General features: G+C 48.5%; 4 protein-coding genes across 4 annotated transcripts; 2 read left to right on the plus strand and 2 right to left on the minus strand.

Annotated features, from left to right (window-relative positions):
- Positions 1-380: 380 nt before the first annotated feature.
- On the minus strand, positions 381-1,673 carry BKA55DRAFT_244818 (SUR7/PalI family-domain-containing protein). The gene is made up of 3 exons (XM_046185327.1): positions 1,417-1,673; positions 829-1,312; positions 381-771 (listed from the first exon to the last, which is right to left on the minus strand). Exons 1-3 carry the CDS (start codon positions 1,424-1,426, stop codon positions 516-518), a joined length of 750 nt encoding a protein of 249 aa, XP_046054025.1. The 5' UTR covers positions 1,427-1,673; the 3' UTR covers positions 381-515.
- A 1,597-nt stretch (positions 1,674-3,270) lies between these two features.
- BKA55DRAFT_244846 (uncharacterized protein) lies at positions 3,271-4,608 on the plus strand. The gene has a single exon (XM_046185328.1). The coding sequence runs from the start codon at positions 3,353-3,355 to the stop codon at positions 4,364-4,366; it is 1,014 nt and encodes a 337-aa protein (XP_046054026.1). The 5' UTR covers positions 3,271-3,352; the 3' UTR covers positions 4,367-4,608.
- Positions 4,609-5,451: 843 nt separating this feature from the next.
- Positions 5,452-6,996, plus strand: BKA55DRAFT_501930 (D-arabinono-1,4-lactone oxidase-domain-containing protein; the record flags this gene model as incomplete). Its single annotated transcript, XM_046186873.1, has 1 exon — positions 5,452-6,996. One exon carries the CDS (start codon positions 5,452-5,454, stop codon positions 6,994-6,996), a length of 1,545 nt encoding a protein of 514 aa, XP_046054027.1.
- Positions 6,997-7,301: 305 nt separating this feature from the next.
- Positions 7,302-8,100, minus strand: BKA55DRAFT_535228 (uncharacterized protein; the record flags this gene model as incomplete). Its single annotated transcript, XM_046189684.1, has 3 exons — positions 7,302-7,408; positions 7,479-7,644; positions 7,699-8,100. The coding sequence occupies 3 exons, from the start codon at positions 8,098-8,100 to the stop codon at positions 7,302-7,304; spliced, it is 675 nt and encodes a 224-aa protein (XP_046054028.1).
- Between the last annotated feature and the right edge of the window lie 5,337 nt (positions 8,101-13,437).

A 13,437-nucleotide genomic window follows, 5' to 3' on the forward strand; every position in this document is an offset into this window, starting at 1 on the left:
AATGCATAGGATAACAACATGACTTGTCTTTGCTGTAGTAGCAGAGATTACTGAAGCGTGAAAAAAATTTTAATTTTTTTTTCTCGCCGTGAAACTTGGGGTTGTTAGCTCGCAATGTTTACGTGGTGCCAGGTGGCAGTATCAACAGACACTCTACAATATCAAGACTTAAAAGCATTTGTATTGTTGCAATATCATACATTCATAATAACTATTAGACAGTTGATGAAAGCAAGCTTCTCGTAGACCTCGCCCACAACTTAAAACTTCAACATTACGTTCAGATATCCATGCTCCCTGCCAAACATATCATGAATCCAAACTGCTCAGTGAGCAGATGAGTGATGGTGGGTGAAATATAGACGGTACAAAATTATAGCGTCGTGTGCGCGAACGACCATTGAGGCAGTCACGGATACGATCACTGCGGCTGTTCGTGGTCATCCCTCAGAGCTCTGCCCGATATCAGAAGAGTCACTGAGATGTGTCCTAACAGACAGCTGTCAGGTAACAGTTTAGGAATAGTCATCCTTAACCCGGCGGCCCTCATAGCCTGGGCCATGGCTGCTGCGGACACTTCGTCTACGGCGCCATGAGCGGCCGCTGTAGCCCCCGCCTGAGGACTTGTCACCACGCATGCCCAGACAGAAGAGAATGGTAGCAATAAACAGAGTGGCCCATGATGCCCACGCAAAACCAAAGGCATAGCGGCCAATGGAGGCCGAGCGGCCGTCACGGTGAAAGGCATTGCGAGCGAGAACCCAGGTAGCACTAAGGAGAGATGTCAGTAAACAGCTATCCCATCATGTAGGGACGGGAGGAACATACGTCATCAGGGACATGGCAACTGAGGAGCAGAACAAGGCGAACATGGACATGATACCAGAGATTCCAGCACCGAGACGGCCACAGCAGGCAATGAAGCCAGTGAAGAAGGCGAGAGTCTCGAAGAACAGAGTGATGAGAATGAAGACCCAACCGAACCGCCACAAGAAGAACTGCCTGTTCGATGTGGTATCACCAGCACGGCCACCGACGAGCGAGCTGGGCGCATTACGTGGATTTGAGTCCCAGGCGTAACCGATGACGGGGGCAGCGCGGGCGCCATCGCAGTCATTGTTGCCGGCACCGCAAATGTAGAAGAAGTTCCATTGTGTGATTTCGCGAGCACCCGAAATACCGCCTGTGTCTGCGCGGAGGAAATACGTCTTGTCGAATGGCGTGGTAGAGGTCAAGCCTGAGAGGATGATGAACCAAAGGAAGAGGAGAGAAACAGCGATGAGGACCAGGCCGGCGAGGCCAAGGGGAGCGTCTGCGACATGTTAGGTATATGTTGATAAAGCCATACAAATGGATCAGGAGAGGGTGTGATCCTGCTGCCCAGGCTTAAACTTGTGGATATCGGAGAGAACTTACTCTTCGCCATGGCTATCTCCCGTAGAAAAGTATGCTATTCTCCAGTTGAACAGTATCTGGCCGCGATCAAAATCAAGCGTTGCTGCAAGCACTTCTGCCCAAAAAATCGAACCGAAAGGATTAATTTACTGCGATGGGGCCCCGGGAATTGGATGTCGTCACGCTGCCAGGATCACCGTCAAGGAAAAAGCTGCAGCTAAAAAGACCGCTAAAGAAATCGTGCGTCTTATTTCGTGGCTCTTGACAAGGGTCCAGAGTTTGCTTATAGGGAACAGACGTCTGGAACTGTTGGGCGATGGCACAGATCTTATAAGAGTAGGAAGAGGGAACCGGAAGAGAAATAAGGCTTGGGCTGAGGAGACTGACGATCCTTATGAACCTTGTTCATTAGCTCTTGGAGGGATTCTTGTTTTTGTTTCTGGAGCCTTTTCCTTAGCGTCTAGGGGTGATGTGATGCTCGGGAGACGCACTGGCTTGTCGGTGTGGAGACCGGGAGATGTCTGTCTTAGTCGAATTGCACGACGGTGATGAATATGTTTCTTCTCCCTTCGGCTGAGGAAAGACAAGGAGTTCCCTGTGAGGTAGGTACATAAATGACTTCACAGAGGAGAGGAGGGGGTCGTAGGCAAATGCATGAGGCGAGCATACGGCTTATCACTTGAGAAAGGAACGCAACCCAACTCAACTCACCCATCGAGGCGTTACGTAGGTCCCCGGGCACTACCACCCTTGACGGGTTTTCACCCAGGGCACATTGATCCCGGCTGCAGCACTCTGAATCACACTAAAAGCCGTCCCAGCGGAGTCATTGATTGCCCTGGTGGACAGCAGATGATGCTTCTACCTTATTCCTACGGGTCTAGCCTGCAACCTTCGATGCCCGAAGCGAAAGGAACTTACTAGTGCATCTAGAGAAAAGTTCCGAGTGCACGACAGCTCAATGATGACGACAGTGGGCAACGATGGAGAAGAGATACACCACAACATCTTACCCAATGGGGCAAAGCTGTAGCAACCATTTTGTCGCTCTTGGGGTTTAGCGTACCACTTCCCTGATGTCATGGGATACAAATGAATGATGCGACAGCGACGTCCACGATAAGGAAGTGATTGTCGATGATGAATGGGGCGATAGCTTCTGAGACTGCCAATGCTCGCCAAGCTATCAAGATCGAGAGCTTGGCATTCGCTTGTGCTATGGATTCTGAGTTAGTGTTGAGACATGGTCTTCGTCGAGTTGATTGAATTGTTTTTTTTTCTTCCTGTATTACCAGCAGTCTCAGAGCTCAGATGAAAAGTATCTACGGAGCTTCCAATTCTCATCCACTGGCGTTGCACATAGCCATCGCTTGACTGGTGAGCTCCGAGGCACTTCAGCTCTCGGCTCTCTAGGTATGGGTCTCAGACAGCTAGGCTTGAGTTAGTTTCTTAGTTTCAGCTGGCATTGTGTACAAGTTCTGCATGCTCCAACCTGCACCTGGTGTTACATACTATCAACTGACCGCCTGTCGTGTGTAGTTACTTTTGAATTTTTCAACTGCTAAGCCACAATCGTGAGGCTCAAACATTTCAACGCATGCACAAGGTTCTCATTCATATCGAAAATCAATTAAAACTAAACTTCACATGCAAAGGTCGATTTCGAAATTATACTCTCGGCGGCCTCCGTCCGTTGATCTTCGGCCCCGTGTTACCGACGTCACCACCACCGGCTTTCTTAGCCCCACGGGATCATCCACCAGAAACTCACTTCTTACCAAGGCGCGTGTGATATCGCGCATGTATACGCCAGAGTTCGTACGGAGGTTACCCCGGTTTGTGATCTTGAACATCCCAGGATTACAAGCCACATTGACCCCAAGTGATCGTAGCTAAGCTGCGAGCACTGTGATCGGCTTCTTTGCCACGGAATCTGCTTGGTTGCCTCCGGACCACAATGCCGCCCGGCTTGCGGCTGAAGGCCTTTCCGTCCTCCGCCATAAAATCCACTTCATTCCGTATCGGAGCCGGGACATCGGCCGGTCATGTCTTCGTCAACCGATGGTCATCCACTTACACCACTCCGACGTCAGAACTACCTTCACTTAAGCTTCTCGTTCATCGGCACCTCACAGGATCGGGTCCTGGTGCCTTCGTCCCCTATGATACTGCCAACAATGATCAGGAAGAACTCCGTTCTTTGTTTCTCGAGTGGAAGAGTTTGAGCGAGGAACAACAACTCAGGGGCCACATACCCCGTCCTCATCTTCTTTCTTTTGAACCTACACCAACTCTGACGCTTGGGCGTCGGCAGCGTCCCCTCACTGCCGAGCAAACCTCCCATTTCAAGTCTCCCCTCTATGTTGCTCTTCCTCGTCGGCGTAACCCTGTCCATGAGCAGAGCTTCATTCCCGAGGTCAAACAGACAAGCCGTGGTGGTTTGACAACATACCATGGTCCTGGTCAGCTTGTCTTGTGGCCTGTGCTAGACATGCACTCTCCACTATATGCACATTACTCAGTCATGTCGTATGCGAGCCATCTCGAAGCGACTACACGTCGTCTACTGGCAAATTTGTTCGGTTTGGAAACTTACACAACCCGAGATGAACCTGGGGTTTGGGTTCGTACACCCACCGGTCAACCAGAACGTAAAATTGCAGCAATTGGAGTTCATCATCGGAGACACGTCACAGCTCTTGGTATTGCTGTCAACATCGACGTCCTGGTAGATGGTCCCGACGTTGTTAATCCGTGGGCTCGTTTTGTTCCTTGTGGTCTTGAAGGTAAGCTTGTCACCTCTGTCGCCGCCGAATTGGCAATCAAAGGCGGTATTGCGCGGCTTGGTGGTTGGGATACAGCCTTACTAGCAGCCGAGTGGGCGAGGTTATTTGAAGAGGGGATAGTGGATGATACAAAGAGAAGCATTGAAGGCGAGGGAAGCTCTCAGATCCGTCGAGCAGCCGCATGATACTTGACTCCAGTAAACTTGATCAATTCCAGCTTAGACGTTCTATTGTCAGGCCTTCATGAAATATCCCTGACTACACGAGTATTGTGTGTCATTGGATACTATATGTATTAGGTTTGAACACTCATGTAGTATCAATATGAAAGTTACCAACTCAAGGGGCTCTTGGCCAGTTGTCCTCTGGTACTTACAATCGAGCCAACTGTTACTTATTATGACAGATGGAAGAATAGACCAGGGTCAGACGTGTTGATTTAAAGTACAGATGCTTTGAGAGCATCCCTTCTGCACCGGAATTATATCTCATTGACCAGGTTTGGCCTTAGATTTTGTTTTTTCCAAAAACCTGTGCTCAAGAGCAAATCAATGATCATACTACAACTTATCAACAATGATTCATCTGACCAATTCGATCATAGCTATGCCAATCCATATTCCAATTAATTTGATTATTCCGCTGATTGCTCGGGGTGCGAGACAAAATCAACGCGATGAAGAAATGTAATGAACATGAACTGCAGGGTGGGTAGCTGCCTGGAAATGTGCGAAGAGACACTTAATGACACCATTAACATCCCTGCCATCGCTTAGAAAGCACAGCATCTCGGCCTGAGCCGGTGAATATCGTTGACGTCTAGAACTGCATCAGAACCAATCAGAGTCGGAAACGCGATCGCCAGTACCCTGTCATAACGATCCAGGGACCTCTGATGATCGGCCTTTTTTTTTTTGCTTCCGGTTGCTCTTCTGCGCGCTTTTAGTTGCCTTCGACTTACAAAATTCGTGTCTTTGCCCCCAGAATTTGTCAAAATGATGTATTTGCCTGTCTATGCATATGAAAGCCAAAATGACACAAAACGAAGAATAAGCTTAATATAACTGGTCTTGTCACTGTGCCAGCAGACTTGTGATTCCGATACCGACCCACCTGCCAGCGATCGAATCCGACTACACCCACTTCGGCATCAAGCAATTCACATCCCACTCATCCTCTGATATACTAGCTTGACCCTGACATCCTCTTGATACCATCTTGTTTTTATTCCTTGGCTTCATTTTCTACCGTTTGCGAATCGAGAAGAGCCATGGACCCTCTCGTGGCGGCAGAGCTGGAAAAGTTCGACGATAGCGTGGCATTTCGTGCTCGGCCACAACATGTCCACCACACTTGGGCGCGCACATTTTCGTCCCTCCCAGAGCTATTTATCCAGCCCGAGTCTTTGCCTGAAGTTGAAAAAGTTGTGAACCTGGCACGAAGATGCCGTCGGCGTCTAGTGACGACTGGATGTGGCCATTCACCCTCCAATATCACCTGCACATCCAGCTGGCTTGTCAACCTGGACAATTTCAATAGGGTACTCTCGGTGAACAAAGATACAGGTATTGTTACCATGGAGGGTGGAATCAGACTGTACGCACTCTGCGAAGAGCTCGAGAAGCATGGACTCACGATGCCAAATCTTGGAAGCATCAACGAGCAGTCTATTAGTGGTGCTATCTCCACAGGTACCCACGGAAGCAGTCTACGCCATGGACTGATGTCCGAAGACATTGTTTCTCTGAAGGTCACAATGGCAGATGGAACCACAGTATTTTGCTCCAAAGATACCAAGACGGACCTCTTCAGAGCTGCCCTCCTTTCTCTCGGCGCTATTGGTATCATCACCGAAGTTTCCTTCCAGGCAGTTCCAGCTTTCACCTTGAAGTGGGAGCAGAGCATTGACACAGACCATAAGATGTTTGAGTCTTGGAACCGAAGCCTATGGACACAAAGTGAATTTGTTAGGGTCTGGTGGTTCCCATACACAAGACGTGCAGTGGTCTGGCAGGCAGAGCAAACCGATGAGGAACACCGCGACCCTCCTCAGAGTGGGTATGATGGCTCAATCGGCTACTATGTCTATCATAATCTTCTCTATCTTGCCCAGCACGTCCCACGAATTCTGCCATGGGTTGAGTGGTTTGTCTTCGGTATGCAGTATGGCTTTCGGAATGGAACCACATCATCAGCTGTTCAACCAAGCCGCAAAGCACTACTCATGAACTGCTTGTATTCCCAGTTTGTCAACGAATGGGCTATCCCCCTTCAAAAGGGCCCCGAGGCCCTCCGGCGACTCAGCTCATGGCTCAACCACTTGACTCCTGATGATCCTGATTACGTTCCTCACAACATCCCCTTCTCTGCTGACGGCCTTTACGTCCACGCACCCGTCGAGGTGCGCGTAAGCGACACCACTCTCACCTCGAACGTACGGCCATATCTTGATATTACTGTTGAGAACGGACCTACGTTGTATCTCAATGCGACACTTTATCGCCCCTATCTAATGGATCCTCCTTGCCACGAACGATACTACGAGGCCTTTGAGTGGCTGATGAAAGACCTTGGAGGCCGACCGCACTGGGCCAAGAATTTTAGAACCACTCGCTCTGAGATTGAAGCATTCTATGGCAAAGAACTTGAATCGTTCCGCGCCATACGGAATGATGCTGACCCTCAGGGCATGTTTGTCGGGCCCTGGCATCGAGAAAGAATTATGGAGGATGGCGAGGGTCTTGAGTTTGAAGAGGTTGAGATTCGAAGAGAAAAGAACCGGATAGGAGGTGTCACAACGTTTGGAATCATTTGATAGCGTCACCGATCATGACAAAACGGCATGAGACTTAGATATATCGCTTGCCACATGGCCCCTTAAAAAACGACTTCAATATTGGGAATTGTGATGCGATCGGGACGGCCCAGACGGCATGATACGCCCACCCACTTGATGATTGATAACAGGAATAAAGTATTAATATTAAAACCACTCGCTTGAATTTGTCACATATCCGTCTAAAAGAGGAAGAAAAAAAAAAAGGATGCCGGTGTAGTGACTTCTAGAAGAATGCGCGGTCCAGCCCACCAATCAAAGGTAATGCGGTATGGTGTGCTGTATTAAATTTGTCGGTATCCCGCCTTCTCATCGATATGTCGGTAGCGTTCGCGCTCTTTGCGGTCCTTGAGCAGACATGCGATGCATAGGATGAAGATAGCATCGATACCTGCATGGAATATTAGTTACTTATGATGCCTTGACGCCCAGTTGGGCAAGACATGGTAGTTAAGACTTACCAACGATTCCAAACAGAACAGTAAAAATACCGTCGATATGTAGATTTGCGAAACTTGAGATTGATGTGGCACAGCCGCGTAGTAGGGCTGCACTTGCAGGACTGCTGCAAGTCGAATCCATCACAAAAGCCGGTGCCGTGCTATTGAAATAACCACAGCATTGAAACTGTAAGGATTCAAGTTAATAGGTCTCATCGTGCCAGATTTCAGTGAAACGTACCGAGTCCTGGATCAAGCTCTGTACCTCTGGTTCTTGCTCAATGTAGATATTGAAGAATTGCTCACTCATCCTCAACGTCATAACCCAGAGGAACACAGCCACGCACATAGTGAATATCGCGCACACCGTCACCATATATCCCGAAACCTTGAGAAAGCTTCGGGCGGGCATGACGAGCCCAGGCAGGGTGAACGCAAACGTGACGAGAATGAAAATGGCATTGACGATACCCGCGGTCAGGGGAAATCTTTGGTATAGCAAGTTCCTTGTAACATCCTCGCCATCAGTAGGCATGTCCTTCATCTTGCTCTGTACGACCAGCGAAAAAACCAGCTCCATGACACCTGAACTCAGGAAGAGAGCGTCGGCGGCGACCGTCGAGAGAAAGATCTTGTCGACCATATTGGCGTTGTTGCAGACGATATGTAGTAAGGAAACGGTAAGAAAGCTTTGTATCTTGTTTGATTCGAGGTTTGATATCTATATCGGATATTTTTCGAGGAGATTCGCTAGGAGATATGGTTGGTAAGACGTCCAGCGCCTGGTTTATTGAGCCTCGTCGAGAGGTTGAAATGAATGAAGAGAGCGTTCTCAAGAGGTCAACCCTTGAGAACTGCAAATATATCCAAAAGAAAGAGAGAAAGAACTGATAAAACAGCAGGCGCCGAAGCGAACACGGAGAATCCGTTGAAGAGAATGTGTAGTATAGTATTAAAGAGTGGTGAAAGACTACGATGACTCCCTGAGCCCACGAGAAGAACATGACAACCGACCGGCCCATGAACGACGAGTCGCGGAAAAACCAAACGACACCGAGACCAACAATGAAACGAGACTTCTATCCAAACGTCTCGGAAAACACCTGATTATTGACGAGTTCCGCTGCCAATGCTGTTTCAGGAGATGGGTTTTTGCCGCAGAATTGTCAACGGACCCCCTTGATGGTGGGTGCCATGACGAGGCGGTGGCCAATCACAGGTCCCAAAAGTGTGGTTGAATGCCCTTTTTGGGACAGCGGTCTCTGAAGCCAAGAAACTTGAGACTCGGTAAAAGTCTAGAGGCCAACTACAGTGGCTTAGGATGATCGTAAAACCACAAAAAAGGGAGTCGGAATGCTTGGAAACCTGTTCAAACTTGTAGCAGGAGCCGCCAAGTTATCATTCTGATCTGATTTCTGGCGTGATCTTGTTTCTTTTGCTTGCAGGATCTACGTTCTGACGCATACTCGCTTGTCAAGAGGTTTCCAGAACATCAATCCATCCGGTAGTTGAGAGATGTAATTGCCTGGAGCTAGGGGATATGAGGAAAGGTCCATCAAGGGGTGCCTTAACTGTTGCAACGTCTGCGGGTGCAAACCCAAGCCTGCCGGTAGCTCTTATGAGCTTAATCGTCCAAAGATGTCGATGAATACCCCTTGAGGGATGGTGTTGTGTTAGCCGAACAACCGCATGTCAGCAATTGTATCTTGACAGAGAATTTCGTATAAAAACTATTCCATCACCATCTCGCACTTGGCCTTGAGATTATTAACGCAACCGCTTAGTAAGATTCTTTTTTATTTCAGTTGCCATCGTCGGTAATGCCTATCGCATGCCGTTCTCTATCACTCGACCGATGATCGTGTAACTGTCGCTCATCTACTAATGCCATCACGGACGTGCTTTTGAAAGATATCGACTCTACACTTGATGGGAGTATCGGACGAATCGAATTTCACAACTGGGTTTATAGTTCCGAATTATACCCACGTTGAGCAATGCAGTATTAAAAGGAAACCCCATCACAGATCTGTCCGTGATTATGATTGATTGGCTGTTTTTCTTTATGCTCACGGCGGTGCAAAACGCAAGGAAGTCTCGTAAGGGTCAAGTTGGCGGATAAATGTGAGCCGCATAAACAACTCGCTGCTATCATGCTGCACGTGAGAATGGAATCGATAAAGTCTCGAACAATCCTTGAGATCAGAGGGAGAACCTTCTGAAGCTCTTGCCCGTTGGCGAACCAGTGACAACAGTCCAAGCGCAACCCCACATCGGCGAGCTAGCGTTCTTTCCTTAGGTAATTATTCATGCAACTTTAGTGGCTCATTAGAACGATATACTTGAGTGTTCTCGAGACCATCGCTAGGCGTATCTTAATGAGCTCAAAGCATGGCCATTTCTTTATAGTGGATGTTCATCAATGAACCATCTAGATCTAGTATACAAACACCCAGCGATATATTACTGACGCCACACAATGCTATGATACCATTCTCTTAGGCATATGTATATCGAAAGATGATCTGGCTGACCACGTTCATAGCAACCATGGTTTGCAGCACCAAGTGCCACGCTGACACTGTGTCATTCTTGGGGAGCTTCCTGTTCTAGCTAAGCTTGGTTTATGGAGATGGGGGGGCCGTTCAGAACCTTAGCAACTAGCCTGAGCTTTGGCCTGAATCAATGGCTACCGCTGGCCGTTGCTTGTCATTGGTAAGGTTGGCTCCGAGCACCTTGTAGCTTTCCCCGCTTGATGTACGTATGGACCGTGCGTTGAGCAAGTTGAGAGAACAACAGCCTCTGTGACTGTCCCATCTTGGCCATCAGGTTGATGGTCATTCGTGAATTGCTTTGCGGCACCTTTCCCCCTGTGGGATGAATCCATTCTTGTTCCGTCTGTGCCTCCAGCCTTAAATGCAAGATTGAACTCTTACATGTGAGATCGAAGGATCAGCCAGTCCCACGATGTCAATACTCAACATGAATCTTCCTATCCAACTCTGGATACTATTGTGAATAATTTCTTGCTCGCTGATACTACTCCTAGCCACTTGACTTTCGGCCACCGCCGAACTTGACACGACTTGATGCAAATCACCTTACGGCATCTCATCATGTCAAAGAACTTTGTTCCGCACTCAAGCCGCCCCTTATCGCGGAACAAACAAACCATGAAGCCGTTCCCGCCACCCTCCGACGGAGCCGAGGTTTTGTCCACCAATCCCCGGGCCATTGTGATGTGCTTGTTGGGTCCCCCGCTTGAAGTGGTGAACAAGCTAGACAAGCTATCTATTTGGTTAACACAAACGCTCCACAATATATGCTGTTCGAGACAACAAGATGACAGGAAGGTGTTTGTTCTCGAGCCTGTCAGCCTGTGTTGCAACATTGCTGTCTGGATACATTATACATCAGATCCAAAATGGAAAAAGAACCCGCATCCGCGCGTTCATGCTTATGATTTGTCTTTTCTGTTGGAAATCGATGAAGGACAGGTTTGAGCGAGCTCCCGCCCATCCTGTCTACATACCGTTGCGGCATATTTGCAGGATGGTCTCGATCAGGTTGAACATCCCTGGTTGTCAGGGGTCTGAGTGAGCCGAGGAATTAGGCCCGCCTATCCTGCGATTTCCATCTGTGAAATCAGCAACTGCGGATAAGTCAATATAAAAATTCCCTTCGCTTGCATGTTGAATTGCACAATTGTTCCCAGTGAGAGCTGTCAAGCAAACGTATTAGGTCTTGATTGAGATTCTCAGCAGCGATTCGAAGAAGATCAAGGAGTGTTTGATGCCATTTTTCGACACTTCTCAATTCCCTAAATATGTAGCAATAGACTCCTGGATATCCAATACAATGGACGGTTTCTTCGTGCTCACTCAATTCAAGCACCAACTGGCCCCGCTTGCTAAGTGGATGATGCGACAGGTCGAGGCCCAGATACGGACGCACGCGCGACAGGGAGTAGCACCATGTGTCCATCAAAGACCAACAATTTGAGCTTTTCGTGTTCAGTTTGATCCCCAGGATGTTGAGATGGAGGATACACTGTGCGACAGATCTGCGCTAGTCGAGATTTGATTTTAAAAAGGGAGGCTGGAGCTCGGGTAAGCAATCAGACTTTTGCCCTGGCTGTTTGTTCTTTTTTCGCATGGTCGCTAAAACATGTGAGGCATGTTGATTCAAGATCTTGGTATATATACAAACTTAGGTTCAACTACACTGCTCTGACCTTGATACGGAGTACTCATGCTCTTCTGCGCTTGCAGCCACGCTATGGTTCGTCACGCGGCAGCATGCGTGCGGCGCAGAGAGGCCCACTCATTCAACGGCTCACGATACCCAGGATAGGACCGAGGGTCTTTATTGACTGACAGGTAGGTACTGGAGTACTGTATGTAATGAGAGGTGCCAACTTTGCGGTAGGGCAACACTGTGTCACTCGCTTGGAAGATGACCGGGCGGAGCGGTATCCCAGTGGAGCTTTGCCTGATGGGCCGAGTCGTGGACCACTGCATCCACATTCAGCCAAACTCTGTCCGTTACCTTCAAGGGCTGTTTGAATATCGTGCTCCAACTGAGCATCGAAATGGCAATCCAGAAAGGGAAGCCGAAAACGGCTTGCACACAAATCTGTAACGGCCCTCGTTCTCATACCTACTCTCCATAGCCTTCACGAGGATACATCAAGCAACGGTCGACAAGCCGAAACAAGGCATCGTCAGGTACAGGACACGCCTTCTGTCATCACTGACGTCCCACCCTGTCTTTGTTGCCATTGACGAGGGCTCTTCTGCCTGAGATGGAGGTTGGCCGGTGTGAATTTGGTCAAGACGACGGATGTGAACGTTGAAATTTGGTGGTTTTTAACTCCGCAAGAAGATCGAAACAGAAGAACCCTGCTGATAACAGCGATTTGCAAATGACTCCATTCAATCAGTGATGAATGCATCGATTGACGAAGACAACCACATCAGTAAGGTTTCTGGCAAGGCGTGACGATCTTTCATTGCCCACAGGATAGTCCGTGTGCAAGACGGCTACAACATCACTATCCTCGTTTCATTTGTTGGATCTTGATGACGTTGTTGATCGGAGTAGGCATGGTATCCCAGATACGATAGGCTGTTATGAACCAATTATCCATGATTAAATTGTTCTAAAAGGGCAAATGCACGCAATCGTTTGCAGAAATAATAAAGCTTGATGAACGATACTGCAGCGATCACCGTTGACGCATTTGTTATTTCCAATTCGCTAATAATGGGAACACTCATGAATGCGCATTCAATACCTATGCAGTCGAAAGCAATTCATTCACTCATTCATCCCGACTTCATTCCGACGATTCAGGCCCTCATATTAGTCTCTTCAATTACTCACAATCCACAATTGCGTCCGTTCTTACACACCACATTGAGCGTTGAAGCATGTGTAAAAGCTCAAGGCCTATCCCGTCATGTTGATTCTCACACATCCTCTCACGAATACCCACCACACGCGTGCCACAGTCCACTCATGCAATCCCAGTCGCACCAGCAATGGCGCGCTGCACGTAGCAACCCACCAGACGGGCTTGAATCGCTGACTCCCTAACTCAGCAACAGACAGGCTAATTCGAAGATTGTGGTTGGTCAAAGCTTGACCTTGCATCCTTTCCACCCTCGCTCATCTTGTGCCCATTCCACTCGTGGGGACTGGGAACCCGTCCCGCTGCAGCAGCCAAAAGCTTGCTACTACTGTAGCTACCTTAGCACGTAGCATACCGGATGCCCCTCGTAAATTAGCAGAGCACAGCAAGCCTCACCCCGGTTACCTACCTAGACAGATGTAATTTATTCATCGGATACTTGCTAGAAGACCCGAAATACCCTGTTGTTTTATCTAATTTATCCCTTACCCGCACGGGGTCGACGCGCACAGTGGGAGAAAAGGACCCATTTGCTCTTGTTCCCCCGCTCCATGCTCCCTCCATCGG

The sequence above is a fragment of the Fusarium redolens genome (assembly GCF_020744475.1).
Source record: "Fusarium redolens strain MPI-CAGE-AT-0023 chromosome Unknown BKA55scaffold_3, whole genome shotgun sequence".
In the NCBI taxonomy this organism is placed as follows: domain Eukaryota; kingdom Fungi; phylum Ascomycota; class Sordariomycetes; order Hypocreales; family Nectriaceae; genus Fusarium; species Fusarium redolens.